The 23,155-nt window shown below is 36.8% G+C and overlaps 1 protein-coding gene across 1 annotated transcript in view; it reads right to left on the bottom strand.

Moving 5' to 3' along the window:
* Positions 1–23,155, bottom strand: part of Il1rapl2 (interleukin 1 receptor accessory protein like 2) — a 1,246,644-nt gene that overhangs the window by 68,913 nt on the left and 1,154,576 nt on the right. Inside the window, exon 7 of the mRNA XM_021187858.2 lies at positions 976–1,105. Coding sequence (XP_021043517.1) covers positions 976–1,105 — 130 coding nt within the window. The remainder of the gene's footprint in view (positions 1–975; positions 1,106–23,155) is intronic.

Genomic DNA, 23,155 nt, shown 5'->3' with positions numbered 1-23,155 from the left:
TATATCTATATCTATATCTATATCTATATCTATATCTATATCTATATCTATATCTATATCTATATCTATATCTATATCTATATCTATATCTATATCATCTATATCTATATCTATATCTATATCTATATCTATATCTATATCTATATCTATATCTATATCTATATCTATATCTATATCTATATAGATAGATATATAGATAGATATAGATATAGATAGATACATAGAGTAAGAATTATTAAAAAGTAGAGGCCACGGATTTGAAAGAGAGCAAGGAGATGTTTTGGGACAATTTGGATGCAGGAAAGGGAAGGGGAAGTGATGTAATTATATTATAATCTCAAAAATAAAAGCTATAGTAAGTCTAAAAACACAAAGCAAAAGAACTGAACTGATAGCTACACACCAAGATGGTATAACAATAAGAGAAAAAAGAGAAACATTAAAGGAAGTGCTACACAAAAAGTTCAGTATCTTTCAGAAAATAAACTTTGAGAATCAACAGTCATTTTGGCAAAGTATCAGATTTCTACTACTACTACTACTACTACTACTACTACAGCTTTACAGTTATGGCATACAAAGGTTGTTTGATCCCCAAGTAGTAAATAGAGATTTACCCAGCAAACTGAGATGTTACCAGTAAAGTTTAAAGTCTTGCTAATTACTGGCATACAAATAGTGACCTAAGCTTGGAAACATGATGAAATCTGCTTCAATAGCTTTGAGATCATTAGATTTTTGATGGCATCTTCCAAGAACCTGAAAAAAGACTATTAGACACTTGCAAATAAGCCTTTTTGGACAACATGCATTTTAAAAGAAGGTATAACTCTTGGTCTCTCCAGCATATCTGATCTTAGAGAATGGAATGATTGGCAGTTGCAATGAGCACGATTTACTGAACCTGTAAGGCAGCCCCAATTACTGATCAATCACAAAGACAGCAAATAAAAATCAACAAGTTGACTCTTGTACCTTATTTCACCTTCTCTAATGTGACCTGCCAGTTCTTCAATAAACTTCTCGCCTTTCATCCAGTAGATCATTGGTCCAGATTCCCCACTGAATCCAAAGAAAGCTTTGCAAGGGATGTTCAGAGGTTTACCTAAGAAAGAGAAAAAAAATTATAAATGAGAAAATATCTTTCCTTTCTTATTGAGAGACAGGGATGGCCAGTTAGCATACATAGGCAAACTCAGAGGTGGCCTATTTTCCAACAACTCTTGCATGTGAGAAAAAAGTTATTATGAGGACCTTTGGGAAATCGTATAAAATTTTAAGCTAATATTAAAACTGAAAAAGTAAATAAATTATTACTTTATAGCATTTTAATGATACCGTACCTCTCCCAAGAACTCAAATGAAAGAATGAAAAGCATGCCTAATTATTTTTCCTTTTTGAGAGTATTCCTTACATGGGCTTGCTTTTAAAATTAAAATTATTTAAGAGAATAAGTTAATTCTTGAAAAGTATGAAAACACACCAACAATAGACTACTTGCTATTAAGATTATATAGGCTTTAGTTTGTTTCTTCCTATTATAATCTACTTTAAGAAAAATGATACAGAATGATTGTTAAATTTCATTGTTGACTAAACCAAAAATTTTTGTGAGCACTATAGAATACCTACCTCAACAGTTGGTCATCATTTTTTCTCATAACATTCATGAGACCTTTCCAGAAGTGAAGAACTGAGTTGGTGAGTGCCCAGGTGGAATTAAAAAGCAAGAGTGTGACTATACATCTCTGCATTTTCTTTCCTCTCTACACCTCTGGTGTATGGAAAGGCATGCATTTGTGTCTGGATGTGCATTTTTCTGTTTGTGTGCTCACAAGTGAAGGTCAGGGGTCAACATCAGGTAGCTTCTTCTATCCTTTTCTAAATTTTTGAGACTGAGTCTCCTCTGAAGCGTGTCCTTTCAGATGGCAAGTGAATCTCTGGAACCTGCTTCTCACTGTCAACACCAGGATTAAAATTGGGACATGCTGCCGTGCCCAGGTTTTTATTGATGGAGGCAATGTAAACTAGATCCTCTTGCTTGTATAGTAAGCAATTCACTCACCGAGCTATCTCCCCAGCCCAGTGATGGTTAATCTTGGTTATCTACTTAGTCCAACTAAGACATATCTCAGGGATTAGTTAAGCAGACCTCTGCCTGGTTTCACAGTGACATTTCTTTCTTTCTTTCTTTTTTTTTATTGGACATTTTCTTTATTTACATTTCAAATGTTATCCCCTTTCCTGGTTTCCCTCTCTTTTGAAACACCTTATCACATACTGCCTCTATGAGGGTGTTCCTCCACTCACCCACCCACTCCTACCTCCCCACCCTCGAGTCCCCTTCACTGGGGCATCTATCAAGCACAGAACCAAGGACCTCTCCTTCCATTGATGCATAACAAGGCCATCCTCTGCTACATATGCAGCTGGAGCCATGTGTACTTCTTTGTGGATGGCTTAGTCCCTGGGATTTCTGGAGGGTCTGGTTGGTTGATAATGTTGTTCTCCCTATGGGGTTGTAAACCCCTTCAACTCAGAAAACTAGATTATAGGAGCTCTGAAACAATCACTTGAACCCTGTATAGATTAGTTTTATGATTGCAACTTTGGAGTTTGGTGAAAGGTGTGTTGTAAAGTCTATAGGAATAAGGTTCCTTTGATCTCTAGGACACACTTTCCCCTTTATGTACCTCCTTCTATTTATATTCAAGAAACAAAAGAAGGACTTTTTCATTGGAGACCTTCTGTCACTACTGTTTCTGCCCAAGTGAATGATATCAAGTTACCAGGAACTAAACTTTATGAAAGCATAAACCTAAATAAATTTTTTCCTCCATTAAGCTGTTTTACCCATTACGTGAACTGACACGACACTCCCTAATGGGAAAAAGTCACTACTGGAAAATTCATGCTCACTCTCATAGAATCTAGACACTCTTCTTCCCTGGTTTTAGATACTAGGAGTAAGGTTCACCTGCTCTGGGAATAGCCACCAATATACTCAAGCGCTCTTGCATCTTTAACTTCTGTACCAAGAACTATTCTGCAAGCTTCCCTAGCTCTAATTTTAAAAACTTGCTACTGTTTTGCTTGTTTGTTCATTTGTTTGTTTGTTTTTAAATCTTGCAAAAGCTTCCTGTGGGTCTGTCTGTTTCTGTAATCAAATGCATTAATGCTCTTAATAAATAATCTATCTTCACACTGGTTCTGCCTCTCTGGAGGATCTTAATTTATAGATTAAAATTCAAAATTTGAATCACAATTATAAGGGAGGTGCCCAAGAATCAATGGGGGTGGTCTTAGCTGTGACTCACTAAGTTGGGGATACTGTAGATGAAGAGGCCACCTCCTGCATCTAGACAGAAACCCCAGTGGAGCGATAGGAACACCAGCCCACCCACAAAACTTTTGGCCCAAAATTTATCCTGTCTATAAGAAATGCAGGCACAAGGGATGGAGCAGAGACTGAGGGAATGGCCAACCAATAACTGGCCCAATTTAACATCCATCCCATGGGCAAGCACCAGTCCCCAACCTTATTAATGATATTCTGTTTTGCTTACAGACAGGATCATGTTGTCCTCTGAGAAGCTTCACCTAGAAGCTGACTCAGACAGATACAGATACTCACAGACAAACAGTGAATGGAGCTATGGAAGAATAGGAAGAAAGATTGTGGATCCCAAAGGGGACAGGAACTCCACAGGAAGACCAACAGAGTCAACTAACTTGGACTCTTGAGGCTCTCAGAGTTGGAACCACCAAGTAAAGAACATACAGGGGCTTCACCTATGCTTCCCTGCTCATGTGTAGCAGATATGCTGCTTGACCTTCATGTGGGTTCTGAACAACTGGAGTAGGGGCTATCCCAAAAGCTGTTGCCTGATTGTGGAATATGTTCTACTAGCTGGGTTGCCTTGTCTGGTCTCAAGGTGAAAGGAAGAGTCTAGCCTTGCTGATACTTGAAGTGCCAGGTTTGGGGGACGGAGGATACCCAGAGGGAAGGCCTATCTACTCAAAGGAAAAGGGAAGAGGGGAATGGAGGAAGCATTGTAGGAGGGGTGACTGTGGGAGCAATGAGCAGGATGTAAAGTGAATTAGTAAAAAAGTTACATTAAATAAAACAACCAAAACCAAATATAAGTATAAACGATATCTACAGGCAAAACTCAGTCTTGCCATATATTTCATATTCTTTAAGCAACAATAGTTTATTGTGATTAAATAATTCTAGACAAGGTTTTAGTACCTTGTTTGTATATTTTAGCTATAAATTTCTCATTATATAAACAGGCATTTATTACTTTCCTATAATTAATTTTATGTGGTTTTTTTTCTTGCAATGTGAACAGGTATGGGGAAAATGATATAGGCAGTACAACACTGACATTTGACTCATGAATCCCTCAGTTCATAAGTATATAACAAAATAAAATTTTCTCCATAGAATACATTTGGAGCATTAGACAAAACCACTTGAGAATATTTCCCTTGTGGAGCTTCTATCTTCAATCTGTTCCATATAACTTTATGTAACATTCTCCCTAAAATTTATCCATCACTTTCATGTTCTATTTACTATTTTCTGAATCCTACCATCTTTCATCACCACAGCTAGAAAATGACTTTCTTTGAGGATCACTTTCAGAAATGAGCAACTAAGTAGGAGCTAGAGTCCATATGAAGACATAGTGGAGTACAAGACAGACACTTGGAGATAGGTTGGGTTTAGACCCAAAAGTAGATATATTGACAAGTATTTATTTTATTAAATTATTAACATTTCCCATTTCAAATTTCAGATCCTGGATCTTTGGATTCTTCTATAGATATCTGTTGTGGGAAATATTAAAAAAAAATAATAATGGAATCAGCACATTCCAGAGCTAGAGCCAACACTGGCTGGCCACAGAACTCCAGCCTGGTGATCTCAACTCAGTGGTCTCTTTGTCCGCCAACTGTCTGTCATGCCCCTCTCCCCTGAGTTCTTCTCACTACCAAGCAATGCCTCACACACCCCATGGTCAGCCATCACAACACCCAATTACCCGGTAGAATTAAAATTCTTAAAGCTTATAGTTAACCAATCAGATTTATGTATCACAATTAAGTAAATAACAATTTATAAGATGCCAATACAATAATTTCAGAACCAATTGGTAATTATAAAAGTTTTACTCCAGTTATTCTAACCATATGATATCATAACTACCTGTGGCTGGTTCCAGCCATGCTGGTGCATGTCTGCCTCCATTCTCCTCTCTCCCTCCTATGCTCTCTGTCTTTGCCACCCTTGGTGCTGCCTCCCTTTTTCTTGTCCAATCACAGGCCTCCTGCAGCCCTAATATAATTGGACAGGGAAAATCCTGCAACAGTTGTCCAATCTGTTAAGGCCAATAATCTGCAAAATATGACTAACACACGTTCATCTTCAGTTATGTAAAAGTATGCATTATAGAAAGTACACTGGATTAAAATCAAGACATTTAACTTTTATGCTTAAATTAGTCATAACCATTGCCTATGAACTGATAATCTAACTTTATGTTAAAAAATTTCTTGTGTATACAATGAGATTGGAAGATAGTAATAATTTTGAAGATCTCAAAGAAGACAAATGCATATGAAAATACTTCATGAACTCAGATACATCATCACAGTTCAGATCAGAGTTTTTTGCTTTCTAAGACTTGATTATACATGAAGAAATTAAATTTTGGGAGGAGTCAGAAAACTGTCTTAAGACAGAGATATTTTCATTTTGATCATGTCAATCTTGTGTTCTTTTATTTATGAGCATCTGTAGGACAATATATTTTCAACATTTCCTTGTAAATTTTCTTGTATTTAGAATATATATAATTTACCTGAAAAGATTTTAAGTTTTCTAAACCTGAATAGGTTTTCACTTTCCTATATCTTTCTGCCTTTCATTCTCGCAACATTGAAGGTATCTAAGCAACAATAAACCAGATCACAGAAAAATTAACAGATTGTGATAAACTTTATTCTAAGAGATTGTAATCACTGAAATTTCTACATAACATATATAACATATATAAATTATATATATATACATATATATATGTATATATGTTATTTTTCTTTTGGCTATGTTGGATAAACATATATTAAAATGTCATTTTTAAAAAAATGTGTAGATGCCTATTACTGGCAAGATTTTAATGACAAAAATTATTGCAGTGTGTAAAAAGGGGGCTTCTTGAAGTGGTCCCACAAAAATTACAGTGTCTGCCCTTTCCCTTGACACTGCATCCAAAGTACTGGCAATTTATCTTGTAACTTTCCTCTTCCCATCAGAAAGATCCTTGTTAAATAAACACAAGAGATAGATATTTCAGAAGTTTATTTTTTACTGTGCTTGGTAAATATCCTTAATCCTATGTTGATGCCTAAAACAGTAAAACTGTTCAGCCATCATCTGCCACATTCAAAGGAGAGTTCCCTAGGGATCTTTTATCTAATACTTATGTTTAGTATGTGCTAGAGAGGAGATACTCCTCTTCTAAGAGGCATGAGAAGGCTCTCTAGATTGATGGGAAATTAATTTTAAATGGAATTTCTCTAGGTAACTTTGACACCCACCCTATGTGACATATCATAGCTAGTAGTAGCATCTGTTATCTACTCTATTGTTTTGACTCCAGAGAGTTTGAAAGTCACTCTGTAACTCTGTGACTAATTAGTAGAAATAGTCAATTCACATTTGCATCTGATCTTTTAAAAGTCTATCATATAAAAAGAACTTTGTCAGTACTAAGTTAAGTGGTTTGTTCTTGTTTTGTTTTGTTTTGCTTTTTTGAAAGTGGAATACGTGGACTGGCTTATTTAGCCTTTGCCTTAGCATTGTTTCAATATTGTTTCTCAAAGCGCTCTCTGAAAATCAACATTTGGAAGGTTGCCTTGCAACTTTGAAAATCTAGAAATCATAACCAGCTTTATTATTTTTGCAACTATTACTTTACTAGATTTTTGTCTTGAAATAGATGCATTCAAGATAATGATGGGGGTACTGGTTAGTTCATATTGTTGTTCCACTTACAGGGTTGCAGACCTCTTCAGCTCCTTGNGTACTTTCTCTAGCTCCTCTATTGGGGGCCCTGTGTTCCATCCAATAGATGACTGTGAGCATTCACTTCTGTATTTGCCAGGCACTGGCATAACCTCACATGAGTCAGCTATATCAGGGTCCTTTCAGCGAAATCTTGCTGGCATGTGCAATAGTGTCTGGGTTTGGTGGCTGATTATGGGATGGATCGCTGGGTGGGATAGTCTCTGGATGGTCCATCCTTTCATCTTAGCTCCAAACTTTGTTTCTGTAACTCCTTCCATAGGTATTTTGTTTCCTATTCTAAGGAAGAATGAANTATCCACACATTGGTCTTTCTTCTTGATTTTCTTGTGTTTTGCAAATTGTATCTTGGGTATTCTAAGTTTCTGGGCTAATGATGGACTCAGGAGAAATGTGTTTAAAGTGATAGTACAAATGTTTATATATTACTAAATTGTCTTTAACATTAGAGCCCAAGTCCAAGATTCTCTTTTCTTCCCCCTCCTTTTCCCTTACTTTCATGCCTCTTATCCCCTTAATTCTCCCTCCCCTGCCTTCCAATCTCCCCTCTTCTGGAGATTGAACCATTGCAATTGTTCTGCTTGATTCTAAGCCCATGAAGTGTGAGGATTTCAAATGTGATTGTCACATAAGGAAATTAAAATACAAAGAAATTTGTGATGACTGTAGTGAAGGCAGGGTTCCTGTGCCTGTGGGGAATGGGGAGTGGGTGTTTGTAAATAAGTAGAAAGAAAAGTAGAGCAGTTGGAGAATGATGGAATCAACATCTTATTACACACTGTTCAGAAAAACAAAGATACCCATCAGCAGTTTGCTGATAAATATTTAACAACTGGTGTGTTAAAAATAAATATGCATGTAACACATGTATTATATACTTTACTGATAATAAAAGACAGAAAACACAACTGACACATAATGATGAGAATTAATGAAATACTTTTGTTGTGAGTGTTGTACAGCTAGTAGATTCTCACAGAACACTTTCATTTCTTTGGAAAATTGTTATTTATAAAATCTCTTTCTGCAAGGAAAAACTAATAAAGAACAAATATGAGTCTTGGTCTATGTCTTCATTGATATTAATTAGGAAGTTGAATGTAAGACAATAAATGAAATGTAGAGCATCAAAGAGTTTTCAGTTGTGTGACTGATATGCTTTGATGACATGGATAAGAGATTTTATTTTGCATTTCAAATCCATATAATTATTCCTCAAAGAACTTTTAAAGATCCCAAGATTGACTTAGCAGATATGAGGAAACTGCGAGAAAGGGTGAAAATAGACAAGAAATTATATTTTCCATACATTTGAATATCTTACTCTACCAGGGACTTTCTAAGAATTTCTCAAGGGCAACAACTTGATGTTTAATATAGATATTCTCTTATGCCTATTTCATGAACTGAGTCTTTTCTCATCTATGTGAATGGAAGCACACTCTTGGTAGCTACTTTTTTTGTAAGGTTTCTAATTTCATGTTTTTGTCTGTGTTTGCGATTCTTTTTTTTTTTTTTTTTGATTTATTTATTTGTTATATGTAAGTACACTGTAGCTGTCTTCAGACACTCCGGAAGAGGGCGTCAGATCTTGTTACGGATGGTTATGAGCCACCATGTGGTTGCTGGGATTTGAACTCTGGACCTTCGGAAAAGCAGTCGGGTGCTCTTACCCACTGAGCCATCTCACCAGCCCGTGTTTGGGATTCTTTTTGCTGAGCACCTTGAGTAATGGAATCCCTTCAGAGAACTTCCAAGCTTGCCTCTTTTCATATTGCTTGCTTGGCAAGGTTTTTTTTTTTTTTCTGTTTTACCAGAGTTGTTCACATATGAGCTAAATGAATCTTAATTCCATCCGCATGCTTTCCAGACCCAATATCTCTTGAATGTATCTGTCAGTTCACAGTTATGACTCTATGTTCAGTGTGAATTTCCTGAAACAATGAGGAGAGTTTTCTAATACTGTCTGTAGCTTATGGTTTTTCAAGAATCGCAGGATATCTGAGCACCTAGTTTCACACTTTTTAAAAATATCATGTGTCCCATGATTTCTCAAACACTGAGCCACCAACCAGGCAGCATACACTAGCTGATACGAGGCCCCTGACCACATACACAGCAGAGGACTGCCTGGTCTGGCCACAGTGAGAGAAGATGCACCTCGAGAGACTTGAGGTTCCAGGGACTGGGGAGACCTGGCAGAGGGGGTGTGGGGGGGAGGGGGCATCCTCTTGGAGATAGGGGAGGAGGAATGGGATCAGGAACTGTTGGAGGGTGGACTGGGAGGGGGATAATGACTGGACTGTAAAACATGATTAAAGATATATATATATATGTGTGTGTGTATATATATATATATATATATATATATATATATTCTATCTAGGATATATCTTTTATATATATATATATATATATATATATATATATATATATATATATATGGCACAACTCTTCAGGCCCATGTCTGGTTGTGATGTGTACTGGAGCTATTCCCCTTCCCTGGTTTTGAGTTAGCTTTTCTTTCCCAAACCCCACTTGCCTTACTCACTTTGAAACTTGAAGTACACATAAACTTGTTTTAATGTAGAATTTTCCAGTGGCTACAACAGGATCTTTGCCTTTAGCATACCAATTAAGCCTACTATGTTGCGTTTGTGTCTATATAGATACCATAGGAATGTGTAAATTGTGTAACATCAGCCAGAATGACATGAATTTTATTTATTTCATTCTCAGGAAGTTGTTAAACAAACTACTCTACTTCTTACTGCTACCATAAACAGAGATCATCCTTTCTTCTCTGGAATCACACTTAGATTTGGCTTTTACGAGATCAGATGAAAAGGAGAGAGGGTAGTCATGATGTCAACTTAAAAGCTTGTCAATTTCCCACTGGGCTTTATGCAGGCAAGTTGGTCCATTTCAAAAGCTTTATTCGTTTCCCACAAAGCAAATTCTCAGTCAGAGCACACATCTCTTATGTGCACTGGGGAGAGTGTCCTGAACTACATGCTGCAGCTTAATCAGTTAGTGACAGGACACAGAGAGCACGGAGGGATAATACCTTAGTCTGTAAGGTATATTTAAGAATTTTCTTAGTAAAAATGTCACTTTCTCTGTGTAATCAAGTCTGTTTTTTTTCCCTCCCATAGGGAGATTAAGGGCAGACTCACAATTTTTAAATGGGGAATGTCTCATTTAAAGTATCTTACAGTTCATGCCATCTTTCCACAGTAATTAAGAAGGCAAATACTGGCTGTAGATATAACTCAGTTGAAAATTACTTCTTATCATGTGCAAGGGCCTAGATTCTGGTCCTAGAACAGCATAACAGTTAAAATGATAGTAAATTAATTTAAGAAAAGCAAATGAATCCAAGGATATTGTAAGCATTTATGAGGGTTTCCCTGCTGAAATGAATGGAAACACAACGTCCTATTTTGATAACAAAATTATGTTTCTTTCCCACTTCTGAGCATGTATGCATATGAATGTGCATGTGCGTGCATACTCCTGTGTCTCTGCATCTACCCATTCCCTCCCCCTCCACCTGCTCACCAACTCACCCTCTCCCTCTTCCTGGCCCTGGCGTTCTCCTATATTGGAACACTGAGCCTTCACAAGTCCAGGGGCCTCTCCTCCCATTGATGTCCCACAAGGCTATCCTCTGCCACATATGTGGCTGGAGCCATGGGTCCCTCCTTGTGTACTCTTTGGTTGGTGGTTTAGTGCCTGGGAGCCCTGGGGCTACTGGTTAGTTCATATTGTTGTTCCTCCTATGGGGCAGCAAACCCCTTCAGCTCCTTTGGCCCTTTCTCTAGCTCCTTCATTAGGGACCCTGTGCTCAGTACAATGGTGGCTGAGAGCATCCAATTATGTAGACTTTTTATTCCTTTCTTTAGCTTTTCTTACCAGTCATCCCACAGGTTAAGTACCTATTTGGAATAAAAAATACAATGGTGAAAATGTTTGTGTCTTTGCTTCCTCTGAGATTCCAATCTGAAATCAACTGAATCGGTTATTAAAGTTTAGAAACAAGGCCAGAAAGAAATTGACTGGCTTTACTGAGGTCAAAGTTTAAACCAGAAGAAAGAATTCATCATTTATAATTCACTTGTTTTAATCCATAGCAGTGTTTAATGGACTAGAGACAAAATTGCCTTTCAATTTGTATGCATCTAGAAAAGATGTTTCCAACTACCACAGTGATCTTATGCAGCCATTTTCTAAAACCTTTTCTTTCTCAAAGAGGGGCCATTTACTCAAAATTCTCTAAATTTAAATTAGAAGCTAAAACCACTGAGCTACATTTTGGATCATATTTGATAGTGAGCATAGCATGGTATTCACTGCCCAGGAAACAACATTTCATGATGAAGGAATGTAAATACTAACATTAATTGACCTGGGAATGAAGAAGATGTGGAAAAATACATTGCTATTTTAAATAAGAATAATTATTAATCAGAGGGAGAGAGAAAGAAAACAGGAGCTAGAAAGAGATGGGAGGGGTGCCGTACAGAGAACAGATGACAAGGTCGTCTCTCTCTCTCTCTCTCTCTCTCTCTCTCTCTCTCTCTCTCTCTCTCTCTCTCTCTGTGTGTGTGTGTGTGTGTGTGTGTGTGTGTGTGTGTTTTCAAGAGCTCATTTTTTTTTTTTTGGGTTTTTCGAGACAGGGTTTCTCTGTATAGCCCTGGCTGTCCTGGAACTCACTTTGTAGACCAGGCTGGCCTCGAACTCAGAAATCCGCCTGCCTCTGCCTCCCAAGTGCTGGGATTAAAGGCGTGTGCCACCACGCCCGGCTAAGAGCTCATTTTTGAGGATTACAAAGAACAAGGGAATCTTGCCAATACTATAGGGAAGTAGCATGACAGAGTTTCAGCTGAAGATGAAAAAGAACAGTTTTCACATTTATGTGTAATGGGTTGGCTTTGCTTTACAACTGGTTCAGTGTGACAAGTGATGTGATGCTTGGTAGAGGATGAGATGTTCAGAGTTAACAGGAATTGTTCTAATGAATTGCCATGTAGTCTCTATCTCAATATATGTTTCTATTATTATTTTTTTCCTAGGGTAAACAACCAGAACTTCCATTTTAACTATCCTTCATGTCTGTAACTTGCTTAGTTTTTTAATCTTTTATCCAGTTAGGTTAATGACCTATGAACTCAGTAAATATTCTAGTACCCAGCCATATCTGCTGTCTGAAGGCTCTAGGCAGAGGCTAGACAGGACATCATGGGAAAGGCAGTGGTGTCTGAACACTAAATTTGTGGCTTCAGCTTTCCTACCATGTTACTGTTTTGTTTTGTTTCATAAATTCTCTCTCCCAATAAGCTTCACTTATTTTCTTTTAAAAAGTGATAGGGTCAGTTCTAGGAATTTCTCTCAACATTCTTCCAAATTGAACAATTTTATGCAAGTATTCTAGAACGATACATCTTAGACTATCACAGGTTTGGTGAGCTATTTCGCTTGTAGTTCTACCCCTCATTAAAAAAAAAAAAAGCGTTTGCTGTTTATTTGAACAGAAGAATAGAGATGCAAGTGTCTGGGCCTAGGGTAGTTCTTAACTTTAGCTTCAGGATCCCATGGCCCACAATGTTTTGTTTTGCAAGCTGGCTGTCTCTGGACTCGCAGTTCCTCTATATTCTCTAATCTCTGACTGTTTATTTCAGAGTGGGCTTCCTGCCTATGAGACCTACTTTGCCTTGAACCCTTGTTCCTTCCTAGTCTCTGGCTCTTTGCTGCTTATATTGGCTCTGAGGATCTTGGCTTATGGCCTGCTTTCCTTGACCCACTGCTCTCCAGATCTCAGCTTGACAAAAGGATTTTGAAAAGCTCTCTTGGGGGAAAGACAAAGTCCTTGGATAGTAACTTAATGTGTCAGTAAGTCCAACTCATTCTTCGCAAAATGAGATGTCATGCGAGTTGAATTAAGCAAATTCCTCTCCTCTTCATATGTGATTTCAAGAGGATGTATAGTTGCAAAAGAATTCATTTGGACTAAATTAATAGTTCAAAATTAAATGTACATTATTTGCTCCATTGTGCTAAGTAGAAGGAAAGAACAAACCACTTCACTTGCTTTGACATGAAATGATTTCACTTCCTAAAATTCCTTGTATTGACCTAGAAATCTAGGTTTCTCTCAGAGTCAGCCTATATAGACTAGCAGTAAACACAGAACACTAGATAAACATTGCTTTTTCTGAAAGAAGTTCCCTTTGTCATTTGAAAACATTTGATTGGAAACAGAAGTCTTTCTTTCTTTGCTGTCTACCTTCTGCATCATCAAAAGTAGTCTTGAATGCCATACTGATAAGATCACAATTTCTGGTCCTACAAACAACTTGCTAGTCAAATCCTGCTATACAAGTTTGCAGGAGAAATGCATCAATAAAACTGCTGCATGTCTCAGTGTGTATCTGAAGACTGATCCAGGGATTACATGGTGGCTGAAGAAAATACTGATGTGTTTTTTCTGGACATAATGGTATGATCTAAACTGTGGCTATGGAAACCTTTAGAAAATCTTCAAAAATAAAAACAAAAATAAAATGTGCCAAGGTTTTAACATAGGTACCATTCACTTTGGTGAATCTCACTTGCTCTCTGCAGACTGTCTTTGAGAAACTAATGCTTAAAATAATCCCACAAAGATCCTTTTATCCTTTAGAAAATAGAAGTATTGAAGTTCAATGTCCAGTTGAGAAAAATGAAATATAAAGCTATTCACAGGTTGCTGATCATATTTTGGTGACTTTATTGATTTTGCAAAGTTCTGTAATGGTTCTTTTGGACATTGAATTTCCCCTCACTGCAAATATCTGTACAGTCACTATTCAGTATGCTGTGATTTGTAGCCCATGTGATTGACATTTACTTTACCTCTTACCAATGCCACCTTCAATCTGCAGACACCAATATCAAGTTCATGTTTCACATGTAACATGAAATGAACTTCAATCTCTCCTAGTGTACACTCACCTTTTACTATTCTCTACATCATGTTTTCATATGGCCACAGAGAGTTGACAGTTTAGGCATGCTCTGCTTCATACGATTTTTACAACAAACATAAACAAAGAAGGCCCTTAGTGGACTTCGTTCATTTTAATCCTCACAGAAAGGTATTGTTACTACCAGTTTACAAATGAGCACACAGATGTCAAAAGGGTTAAACAATTTGTTCAAGATTATAATTATCATACATAACTGGTATTTAGAATAAGACTTTAAAGCCAAAGATCCTCACCACTCTTCCATACTATCGTTAACAAATACATGTTATGCTCTTTAATGATCTTATATTTCATATTAATTTCTCCCCGTGTCTCTCTGTGTCTGTCTCTGTGTCTGTCTCTGTCTGTCTCTGTCTGTCTCTCTGTCTCTCTGTCTCTGTCTCTGTCTCTGTCTCTGTCTCTGTCTCTCTCTCTCTCTCTCTCTCTCTCTCTCTCTCTCTCTCTCTCTCGTATGAGTGTGGGCATGTGTGCCTGTGCACATGCTTGCATGAGTGCATGTGTGTGCACATATGCAATAGCACATGTATTGATGCCAGAGGGCAGGACAAGTTTCAGAAATCAGATCTCAAACTTATTCCTTTACAGGAACTAGCAAGATATATAAGCACATTCCAATGGTGCTTGCCTCATTTTTGATAGCTCAATTTTCTTCATTCTCTGTGTTTCAATTGATTTTATTTTTGTTGAATTAAATTGGTTTTGTGAGTTACAACAAATCCATTAGGCAGGGGAAGAGGAGTAAGTCAGTGCCTTTCAATTCATGCTATTTGCTTCTTTCATTCATACTTTTTTATATAAAAAAGTATTTACTTATTCATTCTTAAATGGCAATTGCATTCTTTATGTAATAATCTCTGATCACAAGTGTTTTCTACACTGTCTTTTCAACCCACTCCTGCTCACCCCTCCTTCCGACCAATCTTCCTTGCTCTTTCATGTGCTTTTGCTTTTACCTTGTGACCTATGTGGTATAACCAAGATTGTCCCTTAGAGTTTGGGATTGCAGTTAGCTACTGAAGCATGCTGGAATAATCAGTGATGATGTCACTGAAGATAACACTCCCCTTTCCACAAAATATATCATCAATCAGTAGCTCCCCAGGGAAGAGCAGGGTTCCATGAGGATTTTCTCTATCCATGACTGAAAGTTCAGAGGCGCTTTGGTCTTCTGCAGGCTCTGTGTGGGCTATTGCAGCTACCATAAGTTTATTGTTACAAGGGCAACCTCATGTCCAGAAGAGAGCATTTCATGACCATTTTGATGAGGTAAAAGGAAGAGAGTAAAGGGGAAAAAAAGAAACATAGACATTATCTGTAAGTTCCCTCATAGTAGGGTCTAACCTGAAGTAGGAGTCAGGGGGAGGATGCCACTATTTATGTGTCTATGTAAATCAACCATACACCTATGTTTACACAGTGGTAACTGGAGAGTGCTCTTCAGTTCTTTTTGCACGTGTTTTAGAGTTTGCCTTGAATTGTTCCATGTATATAGAATCTTTCCTTTCCTGTGGCAACAAATCCAAGAAGACAGAGTCAGAAAGGGAGATTGAAAAGATACACTCTATTCACGGAATAAGTTCAAATAATGATTTCTGTTCTTTGGTGACCGAAGGCTATGTAAACTACAACAAAGGGAGTTTTGAAGTTAGTTATTAGTTGTCTCACCAGATACAAGGAGTTCCTTTCTCTGTATGCCTCTTCTAGAGAGTATTATGATGGAAAGAAATACTAGGTCTTCACAAGACAAGAAGCTCAGTTTTTATTTGACTAATTCTTTATAACTTCTGTGATGAAAATCATTGTCTAATTTCATAAAATATATGTCCAGTTATTTGAAAACACAAGAGGAAGGATCAAAGGTGTAATTTTATACTCCTCCATAAAATTGTTATTTTTTTTCCTTGAAAATTAATGTACATTTTTAAGTACATTAAAAGTATCTTAAGGAATAACACAACTGTTAAGCCATAAGGAGCTTTTAGCAGTGGAGCTGGCTAAAATTCTTCATTACAAATCTATCCACTCAGGCTTCAAAGTAGCTGTTCAATAATCTTGCTCTTCTTGCATCTCAAGTTCTCCCCCAAATTCATGGGGTGTACATCTGTATCTAACTTCTGGATCCAGCCCTATAATCTGTATTTCCTTTCTGCTTTTCTTTTGCAGTGTCAATACAAATGAAGTTCTACTATAAAGCAATGCTTATAATTTTTCCTATATGGCAACTTATTAATTATACCACTACTTGATTTTATAAGCATTATGTGAGAAGGTTTCTAGTTTGAATAGTTATAGGACTATTGTGGTTTTTTTCCCCATAAACATGCTACTTCATTTGTATATGTGTGTGGCTCTTTCCTAGTTGTTCATCAGCTCTGGTCAAAAAAAAATTAGTCATCTATGCCTCTAAGAATTTTGGTGTCATTAAGAACTCTTTATCAAAGATAGTTTTATTGTATTTAGCTTTATTTCATACATGTGGGTAAAACCTTCAGAATTTTTTATATGTGTCCTTTGGACAGGACCATACTTTGCACTGTGCCCTAGGCCCCACTGTAGAATGTACTACAAGCAGACTGTCTGGCTGACCTAGTTTGGGAAAAATTGTTCTGAGCTGATTGTCTCTGTCACACCCTCCTCTCCATTTGACAGGAGCCAAGAGCAAACTCAACATTCTTTCACCCTGGTCCATTCTCCTTGCTGTCTTTCATTAACTGTCAGTAGTCAAAATCCTGATTGAAAGCAAAGCTTTGCCCCCAAACAGTTCTCAAGTTAAACAGACACTCAAAATGAGTTTCCTTAAATATTCTACTCAGAGAATGAAGCCTTTTTTCCTCAAGTATTTGGGCTGGAACCTGGTCAAGGTGTGCATGGATTGGCTCTCTGCCTTAATTAAGTTTGTGGCCACCTAATAGAAAGGTATTCAAAATGCCATTACAAAGTAGGCTCAGAAAGCAGCTGTACATGAAGAAATGGGCAAATCTTTCAGGAGAAATATTTCACTTTAAAATGCCAAATAACCTCTGTAATTATGAGTCCAGATGGTGACATAAAAGTCCTGGTGGGAACATGGTGATGGGAGAGGAGATATTCTAAAGACACTTGTGTTCCTCCCTTTGCTTATAACAGTGTCGATAAAAACAGATCCTAAAGCATTGATATTTTCCACAGGAATCTCATTGTGAAGGAGGGGAAAGGGAAGAGAAAGGCCAAATTCCTGGTCCCAGAGAGAAAAGGAACTTGTCTCCCAGAAAGAGGATTCACAGAGTTCTGATAATGTGTATTTCTAGGCTTTTGTTTATATTCTAACACTGATACAGGAAAGACAGAGGGAAAAAAAACTCTGAGTCTTTTTCTATCTGGTTTGTATATAAATTAACTTTCCTTCAGTAATTTATTTCCTAATTCTGTTAAGGTATAGCAGGCTTATAAATGCCACTGTCCTAGTAATATCAGTTTTTGCTCGATTGTTTTGGTTTTGGCTCGCTTTTATTTTCTTTATTTTATGTTGAATGCCAGAACTACACAACCACGACCCACATTTCATTTTCAAGAAGATCAGACATGGAATTCCCTAAGGTTGAAGACTTTGGTTTTCTCTGAAATCTTTTGGGGTAGCAAGCATGGTGCTGAGCACTTATAAGGTTCCCTTAGTGATAGTCTAAATCACAGTAGCATGAATAGATGAAGGCATGCTTGTTTGAAATAAGTCTTATTTACTTAGGCCTTTTCTGGTCAGCATACAAAATAATGGGCTTTATAATGATACTTTCTTGTATATTTCTACACCAATTAATTAATTAATTGATTAGAGACAGGGTTTCCCTGTGTAGCCCTGGTTGTCCTGGAACTCATTTTGTAGATCAGGCTGGCTTCAAACTCACAGAGATCAGCCTGTCTCTCTCTTGTAGTACTAGGAAGAAATGTGCGCCAGCAGACCCAGGTGTGCGGGTGAAACCCAGTTTCATATTTATGCTTTTAATGGAGATGGTGCTTAGGCATCTAGGTTCATTTTTCCTATTATCACTTTGCTATAATCTGAAGGAAAAGAGTACTACTAGTCATCTTTTCTCCACTGAAGTGTACTCTTCTTATGCCCTTAGCCCTAATATTTACCCCGTTTCCATTTCTCACCTACAAAGGAGTAGTCTTAGGCATCCTTAACTCTGCAAAGAATTTCCTTCCTGTATTTTTATAAAGACAGGAGTGAGGTTCCAAGCAAAATAGTCCACTGTTCTTAACAGCTTCTTTTTCTCAACAAGTATTTTCTTAGAACATCTTGTTTCATCTTTCTGTAGTTTACATTTCACATTTCTTCCCTTGATCCACATTGTTTCTCTGTACAAGACTACATGCACCATTCCAAATGTTGTCTTCTACATTTCACAACTCTCAGATAAAGTTAACCAAAGATATCTGTACTGAAAGGGAAAGTGTTCAGTGCTGAAACCCATGAATTATACATCCGGGATATGATTGGAACTTGTCTTCAGAGTTGTTCTTTTTGTCCTGAAAGATTGCTGTATTTGCTGGTTTTACATCAACTTGACACAAGATGGAGTTATCACAGAGAAAGGAGCTTCCCTTGAGGAAATGCCTCCATGAGATCCAGCTGTAAGGGTCACTCAACCAGTGATCAAGCCAGGGAAGGGCCCATTGTGGGTGGTGCCATCTCTGGGCTGATAGTCTTGGGTTCTTTAAAAAAGCAAGCTGAGCAAGCCAGGGGAAGCAAGCCAGTAAGTAACATCCCTCCATGGCCTCTGCATCAGCTCTTGCTTCCTGACCTGCTTGATTTCCAGTCCTGACTTCCTTTGGTGATGAACAGCAGTGTGGAAATGTAAGCTGAATAAACCTTTTCCTCCCCAACTTTCATCTTGGTCATGATGTTTTGTGCAGGAATAGAAACCCTGACTAAGACAATTGCTAAATAAACTGAACTGATGTAGCCATTAATTCCCCATTTATCTATTTACTAATTAAGGAAAGGAGAACAGTACAGTAACTTAGCAGATACAGGAAAGTAAAATAAATCTAATTCCTAAATAATTACCAATTATGTTGCTTCTCTCTGCCTTATATGTATAGAGAAACACACATCTATGTTTATTTCACTTGTATGTCCACTGGTTATCTTTAATTTTTATTGTTTGAGAATTTCACACATGAATATTAGGTATTTTAATCAAATCTATTCCTCAATCCCTCTCCTGAAATCCATCCCCTACTCCTTCAATGTGCTTCCCTACTGATATCCTTATATAATTATCTTCTGTCTATTGAGGTAGCTCCAAAGCTATTTGTCTATCTAACTTCATTATTATTGTCTGTTTATTTTACTTTTTGGATGGCCTGGACTTTCTCCCTGAATTAATTATAGCTGTCTCTGGCCCATTCTCTGTACACTGTGTACGTGTGCAATGGAGTGTGAACATCCCTCAGTAACTGTCTCAAGTATGACCTATTGATCAAAGTGATGACCTGCTGATGATCTGAAGATAGGATTAGAGAGAACGTCATAAGAAACAGGTCAGCAGGTAAAAATTTCCCACAGAAAACACACTTATTTGTATGTCATATAACATAACCCTAACACTAAAAATAAGAATGAAAAAGGTAAGAAAAAGTAGTATAGAAATAATTTAAGGTATATTTTAACATTTAAACACTCTAAAATATTGATTTTAATTTCTTTTGAGCAAAAATTTGCATTTAATTAATAACCACAGATTCCTACTAATTCTTGAAAATCTACTGGGAAAACAAGTCAGCCAGTATGTGGAGCAATTAAATACTAAAAATTTTCAATTGTATTGGTGTGAATTCATTGTAATAGTGATATGCTTTGAAACAACAATTTGACTCAAGGGCATAGAATAGGTTTACTACTTCTACCTTTTATACTTCCATCCTGTCCTTAGTTCTTCATCCTTCTTTCCTCCTGTCATTTGTCCCCTTTGTTCCCTCAAACAGGTTCTCTTCTGAATTCATGTTGTGTATGTATGTATAAATGCTTCTATGACTCTGTAGAAAATCTATGATCCACAATAAGAGAATACATACAATATTGGCCTTTCTGAGTCTGGACATTTCACTTAACATGATGATATCTATTTGCACCCATCTCCCTGCCATGGCTTGCTTTCAGACATGGTTGAATAAAACTCCCTTGTCCGTATATGTGTATGCATGCCATTTTTCCTTTTTAATTTCTCTTTGTGATGGATGCCAAATTAACTTCACAGCTGTGTTACTGTGAACTGTATAATGGTGCACATAGGTATGGACTTATCTCTGTAATATGCTAATGAGAGTTCTTTGAGTGTATACTCAAGAGCAGTGACTACAGTAGTTCTATTTTCAGTCTTTTGAGAAAATGCTATATCTCCACATTTGACAAACTAATTATATTCTCACTAACATTTGAGTTGATGGAAAAAAGTTTGATTATAATTTTTTGTCAAATATTTAGACAATCTAGTAAAATATTTTTTAAATAATAGCATAAGTAAAAAAAAATCCTTGCAGACTCCACAATTAATTCTATAGTTAATGTATGCTAACATATGCAAAGCCTAATAGCATCTTTTAATGAAGTATGCTTTCAGTTCCTCTCCTATGTAATATAATATCTATTACATGTATTTGAAAGGGATATATAGTTACATGCCTCTAAAGTGCATTACATGGTCTTGCTAGATGACTCAAGGAATGAATGTGATTACTAAGTCTTATTACCTGCATTTCATCACTGGTCTCTACATAGTGGAAAGAGAAGTGGCTCCTCCAAATTGTCCTTTAACTTTGACACACTTCAGCAATTCCATGTGTGAAGTCACACAAATAAATAACTTTTATTTATTTATTTATTTATAATCTAAAAATAAGATCCAATACATAATTTATATTTTAGCTATTTATGATTTGTCTCTGTATTGAATTTAAACTGAGGTGGAGAAGCCAGACCTTTTATAGTTAAACAACATAATATACATTAGATTCTCATTAGTATCACTTTCAGAATGGAGCATAATGGATGTGGTTGAAGTCAGTGACAGTACTTTCCTAGATGCACAGAATGAATCTAGAACGGGACTTTGAGATCATCATGCTTTACCTTCTAACCCTAGATCAAAAGTAGGAGGGGGAGGACAGCATTTAAAGTGACTCTGCTAATAAACTCTTGGCAAAGCTTACAACACACTCCAAGCACCTTATCTCTAACGTTAATGTTCTTTCCCATATAGGAGCCACTTCTGGACTGTACCCAAAAGCCACTGCCATATCCTTCTGATAGATTTTATATTTTTCTTTCATTTTTAGTAATTCCCTTCTTTCAATTTATTCTCCATGTTTTGACTAGCTTTGTCTTCTGAAGGCCTGGAGATATTCATGGTACGTAGCTACTTAAAAATGTGGAAAGTTTCCAAAACCTAATTATTTGAGGGTGTTTTTTTTTAATAGTGGTGGGGGTTGGGCATGGATTTTATCATAGTGAAAACATTTGGTAATACATGGAAACATTTTTTGTTCTTTGTTTTTCACAATTGAAGGGGAGTACATTATTGGTATCTGTTGAGTGTGCTACTAAATAACTTATAGTGCAAAGAAAAGTTTTATCCTTCCTCCAATGTCAGCAGTGTTGTTTGGGAACTTGTATTTTTTGTTCTCAACTTTTTTCAGTACATTATTTCCTAAGACTTTCCCACACTTAGGAAAATTGGACTGCTTCCACCTTTTCCCATTCCCCTGATTTTGTCTGAACTCAGGATGGTTATCCTCATCTAGCCACATTCTTCCTCTATGTTAAAAACTGGACTGTATGTGATAGCCATAAAAATCTTCTTTGATCCGTAACAACTAGACCATCATTTTTCCCCTAGAAATTTGCAAGTTAGCAGGGTTTTTTTTTTAGAAGTTTATATATTGTTTTGGCAAAGTTTGACTGTTGGATTCAGAAACAGTTGTGTGAAAATATACACTATGACTGGAATCCAGCATGTTAGAACTAAACCATTTTTCAATGTGCTGTACTTTGGACATGCCATAGCATCTCACTGGGTCTCATAGGTTTCATCATTTAGATGGGACTAAAAATGTCTACTCCCTACAACTAGTCAGTGGGGGAAAAAAAGTAAAGTGATCTAAATGAAAGGGTTTGAAAGTTTTTAAAGGCTATGTTAATGTGAAGGGTCTTTATTTTTACTGCAAGAGGACCTAGCCCTTGAAAGGCAGGTAAAAATCCCATTTAACCTCATATGGGGAGTAAATGATGCCATTGACCATACTACAAAATTTCTGGCTGACCTTGTATGAGGGCAGAGCATATACTTCAGTCTAATTTTATCCATGAAGAATACAGTGTGTTCTTTACATGTTGCATCTACCCTGCATGGTGGGAAGGCTCATATCCCTTTTTGGAGGAAAAGAAAGAGAACAAGTGAATTTTTATTCACAAGATGGGAGCATTGCAGGCATTGTTTTCAGTAGTCAAATACATCTGCCTCATGAAAAATAGCATCATTTACTTCCAGTTTCAGACAAGAGCGCTTGACCTTCCTTCCCATCTCAAAATCCCAAGTATGAAGCTGCTCTTTAGAGATCGACTATATGAGAACTATTGAGGATAAGGCCAACTTTGTTTTTAAATAATGATGAGTCAAATTTGTAGAAGTCTTGCTAACTATATTTCCCATAATCTATAGAAATTAAGGCTGGGCAAGAGGTCTTAAAACTCGTATAACTATACAGATGTTTTACATTAGAGGTCACTCTTGCAATCTAAGGATAAAATCCAGAAATTAAAAAAAACCAGCAAAACAAACAAAAAAGTAAACAACCATCATCATAAAAAACAACACTTAATTATGTATACAACAAAGCTGTGAAAAATTATAGGTACAGGGTGTGTTTGGAAGCTTTGAAGAGACTCTTACTAAAACTCTTAGAAAAATGAAATAAATTATTTAAATTAGTATGTGGATAAGCGAGAGAGAGAGAGAGAGAGAGAGAGAGAGAGAGAGAGAGAGAGAGAGA

This window comes from Mus pahari, chromosome X (genome assembly GCF_900095145.1).
Source record: "Mus pahari chromosome X, PAHARI_EIJ_v1.1, whole genome shotgun sequence".
In the NCBI taxonomy this organism is placed as follows: Eukaryota; Metazoa; Chordata; class Mammalia; order Rodentia; family Muridae; genus Mus; species Mus pahari.
Note: the sequence above shows the minus strand (reverse complement) of the source record. Positions and strands in the feature narration are given on the sequence as shown.